At 47.9% G+C, this 20,271-nt stretch overlaps 1 protein-coding gene across 2 annotated transcripts in view; it reads right to left on the reverse strand.

The window, feature by feature from the left end:
* Nucleotides 1-2,199: 2,199 nt before the first annotated feature.
* CNIH3 (cornichon family AMPA receptor auxiliary protein 3) overlaps nucleotides 2,200-20,271 on the reverse strand; it is a 123,338-nt gene continuing 105,266 nt past the window's right edge. For both annotated transcript variants that reach the window (XM_043486029.1, XM_043486030.1), the window contains 3 exons: nucleotides 13,541-13,653; nucleotides 8,938-9,081; nucleotides 2,200-3,423 (listed from right to left, as the gene is read on the reverse strand). In XM_043486029.1, coding sequence (XP_043341964.1) covers nucleotides 3,396-3,423; nucleotides 8,938-9,081; nucleotides 13,541-13,653 — 285 coding nt within the window. In that variant the 3' untranslated portion in view covers nucleotides 2,200-3,395. The remainder of the gene's footprint in view (nucleotides 3,424-8,937; nucleotides 9,082-13,540; nucleotides 13,654-20,271) is intronic.

Consider the following 20,271-nt stretch of genomic DNA (forward strand, 5'->3'; position numbering starts at 1 on the left):
GGCCTGGGTGGGCACTGGGCAGAGAAAAGGATGGCGAGCAAGACCCACCTCCTACAAAGAGTTGTGTTTACCATGTGCCAGGCACTCTTCTAGATTCTCTGCAAATGTGAACTCATTTAATCTTTATAATGTCAGTGCAGAGGGTGCCACTGTTCCCTTCATTAATGAAAGTGAAAAGTAAACTTAAATGACCCCACCCCACCCCACCAACCAGGTCCCACTCTGACCCTTAGGGCACAGCCACACCAAGCCTACAGCTCTGCCTCCCTAAGGCAACGGGCATCAGGTCAGCATGGATGCCTTCCTGTGACGTCCGTGCCCCCTCCTCCTTGATGCTCAGACACATGCTTGGTAGGAAGAGCTCTCCATCACCCAAGGGTGACATTCACTTTGTGACTGATCCAGGGTGCTGCTTCTCCCGCTTCACTCTCCTTCCTCCTTTTGGTCATTTCTGTGGGATAAACGACCAGTGACAAAGATACCCAAGAAGGAAGAACTATGTGAGAAGAGGCAGGCCTGGGCTTCCATTCCAGCTGTAGCTATAGACACCTCTTACTATTAAATAGCTCTGGGTCTCTGCAAGTCATTCGTCTTCTGGACATTTTTCATCAATAAAGCAGAGATAATATCAACATCACGGTTTTCTCATAAGGATCAGACAGAAGCACATGAAATTTATAGAATAATGCCCAACGCCTCAATTACTAAGCTATTGCTGTTATCTGGCCATTTGTTTGTAGCCTTAAGCTCTGTCTGGCTGTTCACCCAGGAAAGACTCATTTGCCCTGAGCCTCCCTGTTTTCCTGACCTGTAAACTGGGGGTTGAGAACATGCAACCTGCCTCGTAGGATCACTGTGAGTTGGGAGAGGTCTTGCATAAAGCTCAGCACACAAAACGGCTCCATCAACTGTGTACTTTACTCTGATTCTTATCATAATTAACTTCTCCCAGGAATTGAAAATTGGCTCAAACTCCCAACAACCACTGGAATTACTTCCCAGTCACAACTCGTGGGGGAGAAATATTTGGATGTTTCTCTTCCATAAACATAAGAACTGGCCAAGAGACATCTGAAACTTTTAAAAGCTTTTAGATAATCACCTTAGAGAAGAACTGCCTACAATAAATCAAGTCTAAGGCTGGCCCATGAAAAAAAAAGAAAATCAGGTGCTTCCTCTATAACTCTGTTTTAAAAATCTCCTTCTCTCAGAAAGTTAATGTTAATCATAACTTAATAGGATCCTAGCTACTTTCCCAGCTCTCAGGTGTGATGAAAAGAACATGGGGTTTAAGGTCAGACAACCTGGGGTCAAAGGCAGGTCTGGGACTGTTGTGTGACTATATGTAAGACAGTTACCCTCTCTGAACCTCAGTCCCCTCACTTAGAAAATGGGAAAAAGAATCATATCAACTTCATAGGAATGTGAGGAAAGTCAAATGAGATGTAAAAACAGTCTGTAAAATGCAAAACACTATGAAAATGTGAATTGCTATTATTTACTGTTAAGAGAAACGATATCATATTTATCGTTTGCTCAATCCCAGTAAACAGAGTCCCTCAGGAAGCCCTGTATCTCTGTGTCCTAGTCCTTCTTAAGTTGGAAGTTGCTATTTACATTTTAACAGTCTTTTCACATCTGTGTCTGCTATTATGTCATTTCAAATTGTTTTGGAAAGAGGCAAAGTATAAAAACAAACAACAGCTCCCGGACCATTTATTCTCTGCTCTCAGTTGTATTTGCAAGATGGTGGTAGGGTCAGATTTGCTGTCTGCAGCCTGGAACCCAGGACTGGTTTCTCTGGATGAAGGTAGCTGGTTATCTCAGGAATTGAATCAGAAATGATACTAACCAGCCCTAAAGGAAACTCTCCACCCCAACCACAGTTACTCAGCCAAGGGGAAGCCTGATCCCAAAAATATTGCCTTGAATCCTCTGGTTCCATATCTTCAACCTCAAAGCAGAAATCTGCATTTTGTTTTCTGTAGAATTTTTAGAAGCAACATGTCTTTTTGAAACTTTGCTTTCTCCACCTACCAGTTTACCATCTATATAGAGATGAAGCCAGCCTGTAACAGGTTTAAAATGAGACAGCCAGGTAGGCGAGACACTCAAGCAATTGCAGAGCTTTAAACATAGCACACATGTTACACAAACACCATTCATAAACCTGAGTCACAGACTTCAGATGGAAGCTGGTACATGTATAAATAGCCTGTGTATGTCAAACACAAGAAAAGAAGGGAATTTGGAGAAATAAGGTCAAAATCATGGTGCCCATTTTAAACATAATAGAAATCTCAGCCTTGTCATTATTTACAACCCCCGAGTACAACTCCTACCCAAGAAGGAGAGAACGTTGAATGGAAAATTCTAAATGAACTAATGTCCTCATGTTGAACCAAAGAGCACGAATGATGCTGCATCATCAATGAAGCTATAATTATGTTGTCTCACTTCTCAGCGGCCGGATGCCCACAGCACAGAACTGCCACACCAGCTCTTTCTGTCCTCAGAACTGTTTGGGAAGCCTTAAAAGTTAGTAGTTTTGACTAGTGTTGATTAATTGACTCGCTTTCAGTGACCCTGTGATGGTTTGGGATGACAACAAAACAGTACAGTTTGTGGTGGCGAAGAATTAACACTTTGAACATGTCATCAGTATTTTAAAAAATCATTTTTCCTACAATTTCCCCCTTCCCACTTCCCAGCCCCCACTTCTGATTTTGGCCATAATTCTTTACCAACATACCGCCCCAAACTCAGTTCCCAACATCTCTGGGCTCTTACAAAGCAGAGCAGAAAAACAGACACCCTTGCAGACTCAAGGCTGGTTACAGCCCAAGGCAAGTCTGCACGCCTTCCAGGCCCCTCCCATTGAAGTGAAGGGCGTGGCCAGGACTTAGAAGAAACTCAAGAGTCTCAGGTAAGTCCATGAAATCCATCTTCAATCGGTCCCACAGACGCAGCCTTGATTCTGGGTCACCCAGTTCCTCGGAGGGCACCCTCCAGCCTTCCAGCCATCACACCCACAGACCAGGAACGCAGCATGAACTTCAGGGAGACTTTCAATAAAGGGGATTCAGGAAGCAGCAATTCTCATTCAGAAGAGGTTTCGTGTTTCATCACCCCACGTGCCCCTGCTGCCCAGAAGGGATCTACAGGCCAAGTGTGGGGTGCGAATGCGGAAGGCTGGTACACAGGGCAAAACACATGTGACAGCGTGCTGGCTCGGCCGCTGGCTGCTGCCTGCTTCCGGCTCTCAATTCCGAGTATCTGCCCATCTCTGTCTGTCACATCCCCACACTGGTCCCTGCTCCCGTCACCAGCAGGATGGACTGCACAGCCTCGGGCCTCTCCCATCTCAGTCTCTGTGGATGTGCGTGGTCTTCGAGTTAAGAGCTCACTAAAGTGTAGATCATGCTGGATGCAAAAAGAAGAGGGAAAAAAGACGGCATTAGTGGGAGCCCACAAAGGACTTAGATGGCCCTTAAAAGAGGTACCTTCCAGAAGCCAGACCCCTGGCTTCTTTCTCATTCCTGTCACTAGAGCAACTTATCTGCTCCCCAAACTCTTTCCTCTTCTACTTCCCACCTCGTGTAACCATTGTTACAAGGCCACACTGTGCCCCTTGGATGAGAGATATGACTGCTCTGAGCGTCTCTCACTATTCTCAACAGGATAATGATTATGGCTGCTATTCCTCTTTTCTGCAATTGCAGGGCAGGTCCCCAGAGGTCCAGGGTGCCGTGGATTCTTTATGCCACCAGCTGCCACATGCATATGTGATGGCCGTGTCCAGGGGCTCCCAGATTATGCTGGTTAATATGTCAGTGCTGGAGAGAAGCTCACCATCATGACTGTAGGGCCGTGTGTGTGAACACAGGCCCTCTGGGCTCACAAACTAAATGAGTTCTTAGCTGGTTAATTCCCTGGCCCTCTTGTTTTTAACAAAGTCCCAGCATTAAACATGCATTAAGAGAATGTGTCCTACGGTGGTCACACACCCCCTCCCTTAGTGCTCTTAGGGCTGCAAGCTAATTCTGCAACAAGGAAGAGGGTTCTATACCAAAATATACACTCTATCTGGCAGAAAGAAAAACAACTCTTTTACAATATAGAGAGAAGAAAAGAAAATCTAAGAAACAAAACCAAAGACAATGAAACTGAAGAGTTTTGCTTCTAACCTTCTCCAGCTGCAAAGCCCCAACGAAGCCTTTCTGAGTAGCTCAAGTTCTGCCTTTGAGAACCTGGTACACCTCATGCTCACAGAGCCTCACTGCTCAGGCCTGGAGCGAGAAAGGTCTTAGTTGACACGGGGAAATACGGGGGTCAGCGGAAAAGTGGATCTCTCAAGGTCACACAGCCAGGCGAGGAGCCACGTCCCAATACCAAAGCCAGTGCTCCTTCCATTTTAACACTGAGCTTCACAGTATTGGTTTACTCACTTTCCTTCCCACACTCATTCAATATTTACTGAGTGGCTCCTGAGTGCCAGTCCCTATTCTCAGTGCTGGGAAACAATGATGGAGTATGCAGCCCCATCCACTGCCCTGAGGGAGGCTGCAGTTAAGCTGTAGCAACAATAACGATTGAGCGAGCACCTACTATGTGCTGGGCACAACCAGGGCACTGCAGCTACAGAGACGAATGAAACAGATGAAGTCTCTGCCATCAAGTACATCATAAATAACATAACCAGAGAGAGAGAAACGAACAGGAGAGGAGGCAGGCACGACCCAGAGTAACTGGGTAGGAGGGTGGTGCTACTTAGCCATTAGTATCATTCTGGTTTACACCCTTAATTTGAAAAGGCCTTTATGCTCAACAGGCAGAATCCACACCGGACTAGCCAGTTTCTATTGGTTTTGATTTTAATATTAGCATTAGTATTAAGTAGCCCCTATCCTGGGGTTTCCTAGGTGGCGCTAGTGGTAAGGAATCTACCTGCCAGTGCAGGAGATGAAAGGGACTCTAGTTTGACCCCTGGGTTAGGAAGACCTCCTGGAGAAGGACATGGCAACGCACTCCAGTATTCTTGCCTGGAGAATCCCATGGACAGAGGAGCTTGCCGGGCTACGGTTCATAGGCTTGCAAAGAATCAGACACGACAGAAGTGACTTAGCACACATGCACAACCCCCATCCCACGGAACCTGCAAAGGTCTCCTGGTCCACAAGGCAACCTGAGGAGGGGGTGGCACTGGATGGGGTGGTTCACGTGACATAGTGGGCAGAGTCCAGGCTCCGGGGTCAACTGCTAACTGTCAGTTAGGACCTTCGACACATTTCTTAATCTCCATGATCTCGTTAGGAACCCATCAGGAACCTCAAACTGTAAAATCCAAACCCCTCCTTTACAGGGCTCCCAGTGGCTATCACTTGGGTCCATCATTGTGTTCGGCTCAGAAGCAGCTCTCCGTGCACGTGGATCCACTTCTGTCCTTGTGAGAGTGGCCTGGGCTGACAGGCGTGTGCTCACTACTAGGATCTAAGGGGCTGGGAGCCCCTGAGGTACAAGAAACAGGGTCTGTGAGGAGCTCTGAAGAGCACCAAGAAGTCAGGTTCAACAAGGAAGGCAGAACCCTGATTGCCACCCAGGGTCACAGCAAGGCGGGAGAAGAAGCTGTTTCCCCTTTTGTTTTGGAAACAAAGTCATTAATGAAGGAAACATAAAGGCAGAGCCAAACTGAACTAAAGGACAGACAGTCAAACAGAATGTCTGGAACATGGTCAGTTACAGGATGATCACAGCCATTTAACAGGCAGGAGCCCCAGTACTGCCCCCATAGCTCAGCAGACAGACAGCAAAGTCATGAGGACTCCTATGCCTTCTTCCTTCCAGTACCTTGGGTTCCAGCAGTTACTGCAACAAAACTGAAGTGAGGGAGCTTGATCTGCCATCCAGACTAAAGAGGACCCCCAGTGAACAGGGCAGGATTGGGGGAAAGTTCTTTCCTTGTTCTGCTGGCTTTGAAGAGGGAACACTGCCTCTGGGGACAGGCCCCTCGCCTATGACTCAGCAGCAGGGACTGCCCACAGCCCCACAAAGAAGCTGAGCACACTCCAGTGAGGAAACTTAATCTCCCCGTTAGCCCAAGGTGAGCGAATCGCTAAGCCCATGAAACCTTTAGTCACCTTCTGCAGGCTTCCCAAGATCAGAAGCAGTCTGAGCCAGCTTTCATTGAGAGACTTGGGCCAATCTTCTGGGCACCTTAGAAAGCTCCAGAGAGGCTTCAGAGACCCTTAGGCTCCTTGCAAATTGAAATAGGCAATGTACCAGGACATTCCATCCAGGAAGAAGACGGAAGGGTCACCCTGAGCCTGAACCAACCCTTGACTCCAACAAGAATGTGGTAGAATATTCTGAATCACCTCCAGGGCTGAGTCATTCCAGAAGAAGTTATAGATGCAGCGCCTCTGAGTCTTCTGGACCCCGGGGATGCAGAGAGGAGAGGAGGTGGAGCAAGCAGCATCTCCAAGACGATGCGTAGCCGTGCAATTCTGAATCAGCAGATCTGAGACCAAGAACCTGCTCTGTTAAAGAGCATACCCTCCTCACCCCCTGATCCTAAGGCAGAAGATCCAAAGACCACATTTCAATAAAGACTTTTCTAAAGGTTTCCCTAAAGGAAATCAACCCTGACTATTCACTGGAAGGACTGATGCTGAAGCTCCAATGCTTTGGCCACCTGATGGGAAGAGCCAATTCATTGATAAAGACCCTAATGCTAGGAAAGATTGAGGGAAGGAGGAGAAAAGGGTGACAAAGGATGAGATGGTTGGATGGTATCACTGACTCAATGGACATGAGTATGAGCAAACTCCGGGAGATGGTGAAGGACAGGGAAGCCTGGCATGCTGCAGTCCATGGGGTCACAAAGCGTTGAACACAAATGAGCAACTAAACAACAAGAAAGATTTTCTAAGAGCCACCAGTTAAGAGCTCAGTCTTTGGGACTGAACTTGAGAGGGACTTCCAGCTTTGTCACTATGAGCTGTGACCATGGGAAAATGATCTAATGTCTCAGACTCAGTTTCCTCATTGTCAACATGAGGGCAATAATAACATTTAGCTCATACACTAGGCAATATACATCAAGCTCTTTAGCTCAAAGCATGGCTTGGCTTTTTTAAAATTTTTAATTGGCGGATAATTGCTTTACAATGTTGTGTTAGTTTCTGCCATACATCAACATGAATGAGTCAGTCATAGGTATACACATGTCCCCTCCCTTTTATCCCCTCCTACCCCATTCCACCCCTTGAGGTTGTCAGAGAGCACTGGGTTTGAGCTCCATGTGTCATAGAGCAAATCCCCACTGGCTATATATTTTATATATGGTAATGTACATGTTTCAATTTTACTCTTTCAATTCGTCTCTCCCTGTCATTTCCCCATTGTGTCCACAAGTCTATTCTATGTCTGTATCCCCACTGCTGCCCTGCAAATGTGTACCATCTTTCTAAATTCCACATATATGCATTAATATACAATATTTGTTTTTCTCTTTCTGACCTACTTCACACGGTATAATAGGCTCCAGGTTCGTTCACCTCAACAGAACTGACTCAAATGCATTCCTTTTCATGGCTTAGTAATATTCCGTTATATATATGTACCACAACTTCCTTATCCACTCATCTGTTGATGGACATCTAGGGTGCTTCCATGTCCTAGCTACTGTAAATGGTGCTACAATGAACATTGGGGTACATGTGCCTCTTTCAGTTATGGTTTCCTCAGGGTATCCATGTGCAATAGTGGGATTGTTGGGTCATATGATAGTTTTATTGCTACTTTTTTAAGGAATCTCCATGCTGTTCTCCATAGTGGTTAATACCAATTTACATTCCCACCAACAATGCAAGAAGGTTCCCTTTTATCCACACCTTCTCCAGCATTTATTGTTTGTAGATTTTTGATGATGGCCATTCTGACCAGTGTGAGGTGACACCTCATCACAGTTTTGATTTGCATTTCTCTAATAATGAGCAACGCTGAGCGTCTTTTTGTGTGTTTATTAGCAATCTGTATGTCTTCTTTGGAGAAATGTCTGTTTGGGTCTTCTGCCCACTTTTTGATTGGGTTGTTTAATACTGGGTAAATGCAGCTGCTTCCCACCTGCCCCAGCCTAACCCAAACTCCAAGGCAGGCCCTTCTTCCTCACCTGGCTACTGTCGACCAGACCACTTTGAGGATAGTGCTGGGTACTTGGAGATATTGTGGCCTGATGCAGATAGGGACAGGAGAGCAAAGTGACAGGTGAGACACCTCAGGGATGAGCCCAAAAAGGAACAGGAAGGAGGAGGAGACATTTTCAGAAAAGGCACTTCCTGGGGTATCAAACCACAAGATGGTCTGTTTATAGCTATCCACTTCATTAGGATGTTCTACTCAGAAGTGAAGTGAAAAGAGGGGAGACTCTTGAAACAGAACTACGAAGTCAGCATGTTTTATTTAATTAGAGTGGTGTTACATAATATTGGGAAAATTGTGAGTATAGGCATTTAAGGACCCAAAACGCCCATTTGTGAAGCGTGACTGCCTCAGGGGGTCTCTGTTATGGTCCCCAAGAATGCTTTCACATGAAACTAGGGGGCAAGGGGCGATAAGGCTATGCATCCGCGGCCACTGGTGACCTGACTGTCTGAGCTGTGGAGCTGCTGGGGGCAGAGAGCCCTACGGAGGAATAACCAAGTGCGCTTTACCAACAATCTCCTAAGAGGGGCTGGCAGAATGTGTTCTCACCGTGTAGCTCAACGGCTGCACCAGTCAGCTGGCAAGGCAGGGCCTTGTACCCCTCCGTCTCCTTCACACAGAAACCGTTAGCTGGCTCCAACCGCCCCCGACAGGCCAGGACTCCAGTGCACAAAGGCCTGACATCCCCTCCACTTGCTACAGGAGTCAAATCCACCAAGAGGAGCAGAAACTCACCAGTAAAGGTAGTAGAAGAAGGAGAGGAGATAGAAGGCCAGCTTACACCACGCCTCCTTCTGACAGTAACTCAAGGTGTCTGCGTTCATGACCACCGGTGGGTCATAGGCGAGCTCGGAGCTGTCTGCTGGACAGTGGAAATACCTGCAGGGAGAGCAGACACGCCGTCATCGGCTCTGAGACCTGGGAGGGACATGGGAAGTCATCCGGGCTGAGTCCTCCTGATGCCTGGCTTCCCTCTGAGGAATCACTGCCAGGCAGTCATCTGCATTCTGCCAGAATCACTGCCCAAAATACAGCCCAGGAATCACTGAACAGTGGCTCAACCACTATCCTCCAGCAGGTAACACCCGAATACGCAGATCCACCAGCGCCACACTCGCCCCACACACAGGTGCTCTGACAGAGGAAACTGTGTCACTTGGGAGGTACCAGGAAGAGCCTCCTTTCTCCAGGGATGTGGGTGGGTGAGGGGTGGTCTGCCATGCTGTGGGCAGGTGGGGGGGGTGGTCTGCTATGTGTACAGATCTGGGCATCACTCGGGGCACAGGTGTGTGTGGACGTCAGTTGCATCTCTGCCTCCCAGTGTTGCTGTACCACAATTCTACCATAAATATTCATTACTTCGGATTAAACATTAATTTGTTTTGGATTATCCTCTTCCCAGACCCTCTTTTAAAATCCCGAATACTCTGGAAGGGACATCACATTCCCACTTGAGTGTGGATGAGTTTACAGGTAATTTTCTCCTTGAGAGAAGGACCCAGAACAATAAAAAGAACCTTGGCCATTGCAGGGAGAGCGCTGCTCCAGAGGGAAACTGGGTGAGCCCAGAGAGCTCTGGGAGGAGGGGGCAAACGCAGACTTGTCATCTTCAAAACATCATCTTGGCTCAGCGTGAACCAGCAGTGCTCATAGGAGGGGAGAGACTCCGGCTGTGCTGGGTGAGACCTTGGGAAGTGGTCAGGCAGGAGGTGAGTCCTGCCCCTGAGACTGTCCATCTGTCTGGCCCTTACAAAGACACTGCCCCCAGGGTCTCAGCCAGCACCTCATTCAAAGCCAGAGAACAAAGTGCAGCTGAAATCGCTCAGCAGCTGCTTTTTTGTCAGTCTGGTGAGGGAATCAGGAAGCCGGGTGCAAATTAATGGCTCCTGTGAGGCTCTGGGTCCCGCCGTGGTCCTCGAGGGAAATGGAGGACCAGGCGAGGGGTCTGACGGGCTTAATCACACCGGCTTTGAAGAGCATCCCTGTCACGCAGCAACTCCCGGAGCTGATATTTCAGTTCCCTCTTCATCCCCTTCAGAGGACTACGCTGACATTATCTGTCATCCACGCCGTGCCGAGAGGAAATCACAAGCCAGATTCAATGACATCTGCCAGCTCACAGCCCTCCGGGCCACTCACCGCTCCTCTTCCCGGGAGCAGATTTCAAAACCTATTTGCTTTTGCTGTGGCCTTGTTCCCAGGTGACATCATTAAGTGGAGGCAAGGGTGGCTGAGTGGCTGAGTGGCCCAGGGACTGAGCTTCTTCGGGTCAGCCATTAACCTCTCTGAACCCCAACTTCCACATCTGTAAAATGGGGCTGAAACTGCCTTCTCCAAAGGGCTGTTGTGACAACTGTGTGAAGGGATGGGTCCAAATAATCTCGAAGAACAGGTGCTGAACAAAAGTACTGCCGTCCTACTTGCAATTACGCAAACTGAGGGCTAAGGCAGAGGGGGCTTTAACTGCCCCAGGAAACATCTCTGGGCTGGGCCTTCGGAAAGGAGAGGTGAGCAGAAAGAGGGGGGTTCAAGGACTCTGATTTGTAAAGGACACTTCCCCTCCTCAATCTTTTTTCTTTCATTTTCTGGGTGCTTACAAACTGCCAGAACTAGGCTAGATCTGTCGGGGATTCAAAAACATAAGGCTACCTTCCTACTGGCAAGAAGACTGCAGTCACTCCCTTAAACATGGAAACGTTGCAAGTGTAACGGCACGGTTGGCTCTCCCCCCCTTCCTTTTGCAGTGGTGGTAGCCCTAAGAATCAGTGCACTGACCAAACTTCGCTAAATAAACCACATTTTTGATAACCCGGGTTAACAACGCACTGTTTGAAGAACTTTGGGACAAATGACTTTTAGAGGGAGAAGAGCCAGCCCTCGGGTGACAAGGACATGACCTGTGTTCCCTACAGAAATGGCCCTGCCATGTCCCAGCTGAGTGATGCTGGGTTGTGACTTAACCTTGGTAAGTCTTAGTGACCTGTGTGTACAACCCACCCTTTTGTTGTGGATATTGGAGGAGGCAGACATGGAAAGTCTCTGGGTGGGTACGCAATCCATTTCAACACCATAATGTTTCTATTTGACTTCTCTTTAAATTCAGATTTTAGCAGGTTACCTTTATATAAAAGGACTTTTGTATGTAACTGAATCATCTTCATCCCTCCCTAAACCTGCATCCTGCATCTTGGTCACCTCCTAGCCACCCCGCCTTGACACGCCCCCTCTTTCTCACCTCCTGTTTCCAAACATCGGCCAAATTATGTCCAGTTTACCTCTCCAGACCTCTCCCCCTCTTCTCTCTCCATCCCAACTTCCACTACCTGGGACAAGCCTTCATTATTCTTTCCACCTGGAATTTCATCAGAACCTCCTAATTAGATTTCGTCCTTAAAATTTCACCCTCCTACCCAGCCTTCCCACTGCTGTCAGGGTCACCATCCTAAAATTTGGATCCGGCAATGTCATTTTCCTCCTGGAAAGCTTCTGAGAGCGATCCAGTCCCTACAGAAGAAACGAATTCCAACTTCCTATCAAGTCATTTCAGACCCTCCACTCCTGATCGCCAGCTGTCAACCCCGTCTCTGCTCCCTTTCATCTCAGAACCCCACGGCCAACCACTCTGAACAACCGCTGCTCCCCAGAACGCCAGGAGCTCTCTTATCTCTGAGCCTTTGCACAGGTTAGTTCCTTAACCTCGAATGTGCTTTTCCAGATTCCCCAGTGCTACCCCTCCATTTCTCTACATTCTACCCATGCTCCTCATACACCTGGTAAGAATATATTTCCCTCCACCACTAGGGTACATATTCCTTGAAGGTATCGTTATATTTTACATTCATCTTGGAATCCCCCACAATGTCTGGCCTGTAGTATGTGTTCCATATGTTTGCTAAATGAAGGAGTGAATGTTCTAGACGTGACTAAATACAGGCTACGCTGTATGGTATAATGACAATGATTAAATGTTTGTGGGGGACTGAAAGTGTGGCTAATTTATCTGTACAATTGCATCTTTTACTACATTGGTATATGCTTCCCCCACCCCCAACCCACCTTTATACCCATATGGTGATTTTCTTTTACAAAAAGCCCAAATCACATGATCTGATGCATGGTCTTAGCAGGGAATAGAACATTTAAAATCAGAACTGTCCCAGAAAACATAGCCCATCTGGTAGGTGGGTTATTTTTATTAAGATATAATTCATATGCCAAAAAATTCACCTTTTAAAAGTATACAATTCCAAAAAACAGTATACAATTCAGTGGTTTTTAATATATTCACAGCATTGTACTACATCACCAGTATCTAATTTCAGAACATTTTCATCAATTTCAAAAGAAAACAGTGTACCCGTCAGCAGTCACTCCTCACTCCCTCTCCCTTCCAGCCCCTGGCAATCCCCACTCTACTTTCCATCTCTATAGATCTGCCTATTTCAGACATTTATTATAAATGGCTTTTTGTGACTGTCTTCTTTCCTTGTGGCTCAGCTGGTAAAGAATCCACCTGCAATATGAAAGACCTGGGTTCGATCCTTGGGTTGGGAAGATCCTTTGGAGAAGGGAAATGCTACCCACTCAAGTATTTTGGCCTTTAGAATTCCATGGACGGTATAGTCCATGGGGTCGCAGAGTCAGACATGAGAGAGTGACTTTCACCTCACTTCTTTCACTTGTAATTTTTTCAGGCTTTGTCCATGGTGTCACACGTATCAGTACTTATTGCTTTTTATTGCCCAATACTACTCCATTGTAAGGCTATATCACCTTTTGTTTGTCCATTCATCTTTTGATGGACATTTGAGCTGTGTCTTTGTTGTTGTTGTTTAGTTGCTAAGTTGTGTCTGACTCTTTGCGACCCCATGGACTGTAGCCAGCCAGACTCCTCTGTCCATGGGGTTTTCCAGGCAAGAAAACTGGAGTGGGTTGCCATTTCCTTCTCCAGGGGATCTTCTTGACCCCAGGGATCAAACCCACATCTCTTATGTCTCCCGCTTGGCAGGCGGATTCTAGGTCACTGAGCCACCTGGGAAGCCTCAGTTTTGTCTCCTTTGTGGCTACTGTGAATAATGCTATAGTAGAGCTGCCTTTAACGCTGATCTGTGAGGGTAGAGGCTGTGGTTAGTGGAATCTATAGGACGGACCTTCCCTTACTGGACTTACTGGACTGCTGTCTGAGAGCAGCTTGCAGAGAAGGCTTTGGGGGCAGGGTCACCCCGGAAGGGGTGAGAGGAAGGCACTCGCTGGCTGGTCCATGTGGGGGATGTCGTCTCTGGAGGGCAGGCCGCCCGAGCAGGAAAGGGAAGGACGGAACAGTCCCAAGCAGACTTACCTCCAGAAGTGATAGAAAAGTAGAGGGACGTTCAGCCCCAGGGTGAGCCACTCCTGAGCACACAGGAACATGACACAGAAGAGGCTGTGGATGGAGTATTCTGGCAGCACCAGCTGAAGGGGAAGCAGAGACACAGGCCTGAGTGACAGGGGGGAGAAGTCAGTCCCGCCTCTACAGCAGCTGACGTCTGCCTGGACACCGCCTCCAACGTGCTGATGACACACAGCCCCGGCGCCTACACGGTATCACAGAGTCATTGCCCCCGGCCACTTCTGCTCATTTCTCCTCTTTATGTGACCAGAGCCATGCCTTATACCCAGCCCTAAATGGACAGAGGCCCTCAGCACCCTACATACCAGAACAGGGCACTTGCTCCAGGGGGTCACCCGTGGATGACCCCTGGGAGAAGCAGAAGAGGCCATCCGGCCCCTGTGATGTCTGACCCAGGGCAGGACCCGCTGGAAGAAACACTGATAGGGTTTTCAGTGATTCAATAACTGCCCTGCTCCTGTTTTCCTAGCCCCTATGCATTCACATATAGAGACTCACAAACCTAAATCAAATATTAATATGTGTGCACACGTGCTAAGTCACTTAAGTTGTATCCAACTATTTAGTTCAAATAAAGGAGAGTTGGGGAAATGGCATTTTGCTTGATGGTGGATGGATCAAGAGGAACCTGAGAGGAACAACATGTAATGATGATAAAAGGGAAACTTTAACCTCCAGAGGGAAAAGAGTCCAGCCCAGATCAAGAAGGGTCAGATGGTAGAAGGTGACCAGCAGGAAGACTAAACCTCCTGACCCCAATCCACCCACACTGGTGTAAATGGTAAAAAGAGCTCAACAACTGTGAACCACTCCGTCCTAAGGGTGGTTACATCTTAACAGAAAGTAAAGTTGAAACAGAAATCAAAGTGACTATAAAAGAGAAATCTGGCACCCAGGCAAGTAGCAAGGAAACCCTAAAATAGAGATACAAATGTACCATCTTTCTCATTCATAGAGGAATAAATATTTAATGAATGAGTATTTAATGAATGTATACATCTATGTTGGGGTGGGGAGTGGTTAGTCTCTGTGCATTGTTTAGACCATGATGAACGCTTTGGTCCAGCTAGCATATTCTAACCATCCTTCAAGACCTGTCTCAAACTCAACTTTCTAATGGAAGCTCTACCCATCCCACTGCACCACCTCCCAACCCTAAAGCTCTCAGCCCCACAGGATGCTTTCTGACCCTCACCCAGGGGGATTCTCCATGTCCATGATGGAGTCATGACCTTCCTCCCACCTCTCAACACACCTAGATCTCTTCCAGGGTCTACTCCACAAGTCTATAAACTGTCCTAGCCAAACTCTATTTTCTATTCTTTTCTCATGTCCATGTGCAAAGTGCTTTTTTGCACTTAGTAGAGACTTACCAAGTATTTGGCAAAATCAACTGAACTGACCATGTGCATGTGGTTGGAGCATGGCTGGCTGGCATCAGGGATGTAGCCTGTGGCCACAAACCAAAATTTCTCTGGGTGGGAAACAAACTGCCTCTAACTGTCCCATCTCAGGGAAAGAACACGACCTCGGTCTCTTTCATCTCTCACTTTAGTCAGATTAGCCAACTGCCCCAGATGACAGATACAGTGAGGGACATGCATTTGAAATAAATACATGCAGAGGCACACGTGTAAGTAATGCATTTTGTAAGTGGCATCTTTTTTCTTCTCAAATCCAGAGAAGAATGAACTGCATTGACCCACATCTTACAATTCTCAGGCAGTAATTCTAGAATCAACATACAAGAGCCCGCAGTGACCTCAGTGGGGGACTGGACACAGCCAGCCCCTGTGAGCCTGGACCACCTGGTATGGAGGGGGTATGTCCCATCATTTCTCCTCCCAGGACCTTGCAGCCATCTTTACCAACCCCATCTGTGTCCAGCCAAGGCACCTCTTTACCTCCTGCTGCTTAAAGAGAAAATCCCCCTCCTCCCTCCTCTAGTTCTCAGCCTGCCAGCTCCAGGAGGCACTGTCTGTGACCTCTACTACTTACATCTCTTCATTTTTTAATCATCAATTTCAGACACTTATGCCGAGGTAATTAACATGTTAAGAGACAGCCACCACGGGCCTGGATCATCCCCGTCTGCAGCTCCAGTGACAAATCTCCGACTGATTACAGGTCCCCCTATTCATCACCATCACTGCTTCTCTCTTCGGAGCTTGATTTATAGTGGAAGCTGCAACCTTCTGAGCAGGGAGGATTCGTCACTGTCACCACACCGAGGAAAACTGTTTAATGGAGGCCACCTGGGTCCACAGGGGATAAAAACTGAGAATCTGTGCTGCTCTTGGGGTGGCTTCTCCCGGCTGCCTCTGCCTAACGCTGAGCAGCACCCTTGCAGGAGGGACAGCAAGGGTGCCCTTTACGTCCACGCATTGTTTCTCTCCCCTTCCCCAGGGGGCCCCGGTCCTGTGGCGGGACTGTTTCTCCTGGACCCAGTGAACCTCAGCCGGGCCACGTGCCCCGGGCCTGCAGAGTGGGCGTTACTGCTGACCCCCTGCCCCCCGCTGGCTCCCCTCATCCCTCATCCACTCCCCGCCCCACACACACTTCCTGCATCTGCCCTTGGGATGTCACCGAAGGGCTGTGAACAGAAACGGCCGGAGGATTTACCAGCCAAGACAAAGCGCTCCGGGGTCTCTTTCTCTCCCCTACGACACAGCAAAACACACTTAGGGTGGAGGGTCCTCCATCATCCTGAAGCCATAAGTGAGGAAAGAGGTGCTGGGGCAGCCGGGGAGGGACACCCAGCCTGAACAAGAAAGAAATGCGGTTTGGGGGGCTGGGTTTGGTTTACGTTTTTGTTGTTGTTGGGTGTTTTGTTTCATTTTTTATGGTTGCTTGGTTTGTTTGTTTGGCCAAGCCATGCAGCATGCAGGATCTTAGTTCCCTGATCAGGATTCCAATCCACCTGCCCGTGGAAGCATGGAGTCTTAACCACTGCACTGCATTCTATGCTACTGAGATGTGGGAGCTGTTTCTTACCAGAGCATCATTTAACCCATCTTATCTGGTACAGGATGAGTAATCAGTGGGAAGAGCAAAGTGGTGACTCCCCCTGATGAGCAGCCCGCCCTTCCTTTCACCAGCATTGTGTACACTGAGGCAGGGGCTGAATGATCACCAAGTGCGCATAATGCTTATTTTCCGTGTGAGCTGTTTGGACTAGCTGTCCCATCCCAACACTGCTTATCTCACTCTTCTACAAAGACTGCCCCTGAATCTCCCTGGCCAACTACAGGAACACTGAGGGGAGCACTCACTGTCCCCCCACCATCCTGAGTCATCCCCTTCAATGGAAAGTACTGTTTCCTTCATAAGATGAGCTGTTGAATGCTGCCAATCTCATTCTTTCATACAACAAACAGAGGAACTGCTTCATACAGGCCCCGGTCTATTGAATTCCTGTGTCTCATTACGCCTTGCTTTACAGAGTCATAAATACTAAATAAGTGGTCTCGATATAGGTATTGTGAGATTGCTGAAAAGACTGCAATTCACTCCAACCAGGGGCGCTCACGGAAGGTTTCGTCATCAAGGCAGAATCCAGGAAACTTGAAAGGATGAGTAAAACCTAACCACACGAGGAAGCCAGAAGTCAGCTCTCCAGGAACAGGAAACGGTGGGACAAAAGAAAGAGGTGACAGTCACCACCTGGGTGGGTTCTGCACAAGCCCACCTAAAAGGCTAATTAGTCACCACTGAGTGGATTAAGGCCATGCCTGATGCAAGCCAAGCTCTGGGTAAATGTTCATTTTATTCGCCTCCTGCTGGGGCCCAGCCTTCTCATCCCCCGGGGCTGCAGCCCTTGTGTGTCGCCATCACAAACTGCAGAGTACGGTGACAAAAAACAGCCTCCTGCCACTCCACCCTGCTCGCTGTCTCACGTGAAGTTCTCAGAGCTCACTAGCAAAGCTCAGACACTTGTCAGTGAAGACCTCAAAGGGTTCACCCACACCCACAAGCTTCTTCCATGGCCTCTAAGAGGATGGATGCGGTGTCTGGTGAGGATCACCTATCCTGACTCCCTGCCCAGATTCTAGTCCTTAATTTCCAGTTCCTGGCAGATGCTTCCATCCAGATAGTTTGCAAACACCTGGGGCTGAAAGCCCACTCTCCTTCCAGCACCTGTAAACTTTATCTCCTAAATGTCCAATTTCTGCTAACAATAGCCATCTCTGGCTTCTCTGTCTCATCCATTTCTCACCCCACTGTTTGCAAATCTTGCCATTTCTTCTTCACAGCCACTTGGATTTGCTTTCCCTTTTTAAATTTCTACTGCCCCCTACTGGTCTATGTCCCCTACTGGAGAACGGCCCCAGCACATCCTCCCAAGGCTGGTGCAAGCACCTTTTCCCGGGTTTCTGTCCCTGGACACTGCTCTCCAGCAGAAAGCTACCTCCTCTCTCCTATATGTGCCACACTCCGCTCAGCTCTAAACGTTCACCCACCACCTTGCTTTCCCCAGGGGTTTTATTGTCTTTCTACTTAAGCATCATCTCATTCATTCATGTATCCATTCATTAGTGGCTTTAGCCTCCAAGTGATTTTGCAGCTGACTGGTAACCTTTACTCATGATGGGAGAATACTGTAATAATGTATCGATGTCTGTCTTATTTCATTGTGGTGGAGAAGGGCCTGGGAGCAGGAGGAGAAGCTCTTCTAACCCCTAAAGGGAGAGAAAAGAGAGAGAGGGAATGCTTGGAGTTGAAGCAAAGGAATGAAGCTCCCTAGGGAGAGAGTGGATTCCCTAAGACTGGGGAGGAGGAGATGGTGAAGGTGGAGAGGTGATGCCAAGCACCCCTAGTGGTGGGATGCACTCCTGGCTCCCACCAGCATCCCAGTAGGGCAGGATTTCTGAGGGGCTGGGATAAGTCTGGCTGGGGCCAAACACCCTAAGAGCCAAGCCATAGAAGTCAAGGGGAAGGTCCCAGGGCTGCATGTAGCTTGAAGGCAGTGTCAGCTGTGAGACCACCCATCTCTCAATGAATCCTGTTGACTCAGACAACAAGCTTTTCTGCTGTGATCACATTGGGCTAAAAATATTAGCCCCTATCTCAACGTGTTATATAAATTCTTACCAGTTACATAATGATCGACGGTGTGATACTGAGAAAAGCAAGTAACCACGCTGAGACTTATTTCCCTCATCTGTAAATGCCAACGTTTTCGACCTACCGACAAAGTTGCTAGAAGGGACTCAGGGTGTCCTGTGACAGTGCTCCCAAGGCGGAAGAAGCATCAAAGAAGGAAAGACGTCGTTGTGGAGATGAATGTGATCATTATCTTTGTTAATGGTCACATATGAGTTATTTGCCATGGCAGGTAACATGTCAGTGAAATGTCCCAGAACAAAATGTGGCTTCTTGAGTCTCCATCCAATCTCCTCTGACCTTCCCCCACTCTGACTAAACCAAGCTTCCAGCTTCACCAAATGGGAAGAAAAACCCACAGCTGTTTAACAGCCTGCCCCAGTCCTTGCCTGTTTTCAACAACAACCCGGTTCCCTGTGTGTCTGTCCTGAGGTTTATCTGCCCCAGGAGTCAGTGACTATGAAGAAGAAGAAAAGATAATGTCTCTTTCATTTGATTGCCCAATCCACACCAGACTGGCCCTAAAACAGAGATGCCCTTTTGGGATGAGCAGGGCGGAGGCAATCTTCTCATAGATATCCAGCATGGGGATCTGTTCTCCAACTGTCCCCAAATGAACCATCGTGCACAAAATTCACATGAGGAGGAGGAGACAGCAGGATAAGAGGCACAGGATGGCAGCTTGGGAACCTGGGATTTTGCTAAACTGGAAGACTATAAAAAAGCATCCAGGCACTGTCAGGAAACCTTATTCTGTCTTAGTCCCTTGGCTCAAAGGAAGTCACTTTCTCTTTAGTTGCTCTGGGTAAAGCTCTCCTGGCATGCTGCAGTCCATGGGGTCACAAAGAGTCAGACATAGTGACTGAGTAACAACAACAAAGCTCTCCTAGAGAGGGCGCTGCCCCAGAGCAGGGAGGCAAGGGCCTGCACCAGACTGGGGCCGCGGAGGGCAGCCCAGACTCGCCAGTCAGCCTCCCCAGGGGCGAGGCTTCCCTGCAGCCTCTGCTCCCTCCGGTGGAGGGCTGGCATCCCAACCACAGATGGCACAATTAAGTAGGAACATCCCAACAGCTCGGACTTGGGTTGGGCCAACTGGAGTGTTGCCTATTTGATGATGCTGGCACGTCAAACTGTTTGACCTCCTGGATTCTGCACCAATGTTTATCCAGTAATTTTATGGGGAAAGCAGATGACTCTGGTACATATGCAACTTAGACAAATAAAAATGCAATTAGAATTGTAATTTAAAGTCACCATAAAATTGGGGGGAGGGGATGATAAATGAGGAGGTTGAGATTAACAGATATACACTACTATATACAAAATAAACAACAAGGACTAACTGGATAGCACAGGGAACTATATTCGATAGCTTATAATAACCTACAATGGAAAAATAATCTGAAAAGAGTATATGTGTTATATATATATATATTACATACATACATTACACAAACACACACATGTTTATGTGCTGTTCTGTGCTAGGTCACTTCAGTCATGTCCAACTCTTTGTGACTTCGTGGACTGTAGTCTGCCAGGCTCCTCTGTCCATGGGATTCTCCAGGCAAAAACAC

The sequence above is a fragment of the Cervus canadensis genome, chromosome 13, assembly GCF_019320065.1.
Source record: "Cervus canadensis isolate Bull #8, Minnesota chromosome 13, ASM1932006v1, whole genome shotgun sequence".
NCBI lineage: Eukaryota > Metazoa > Chordata > Mammalia > Artiodactyla > Cervidae > Cervus > Cervus canadensis.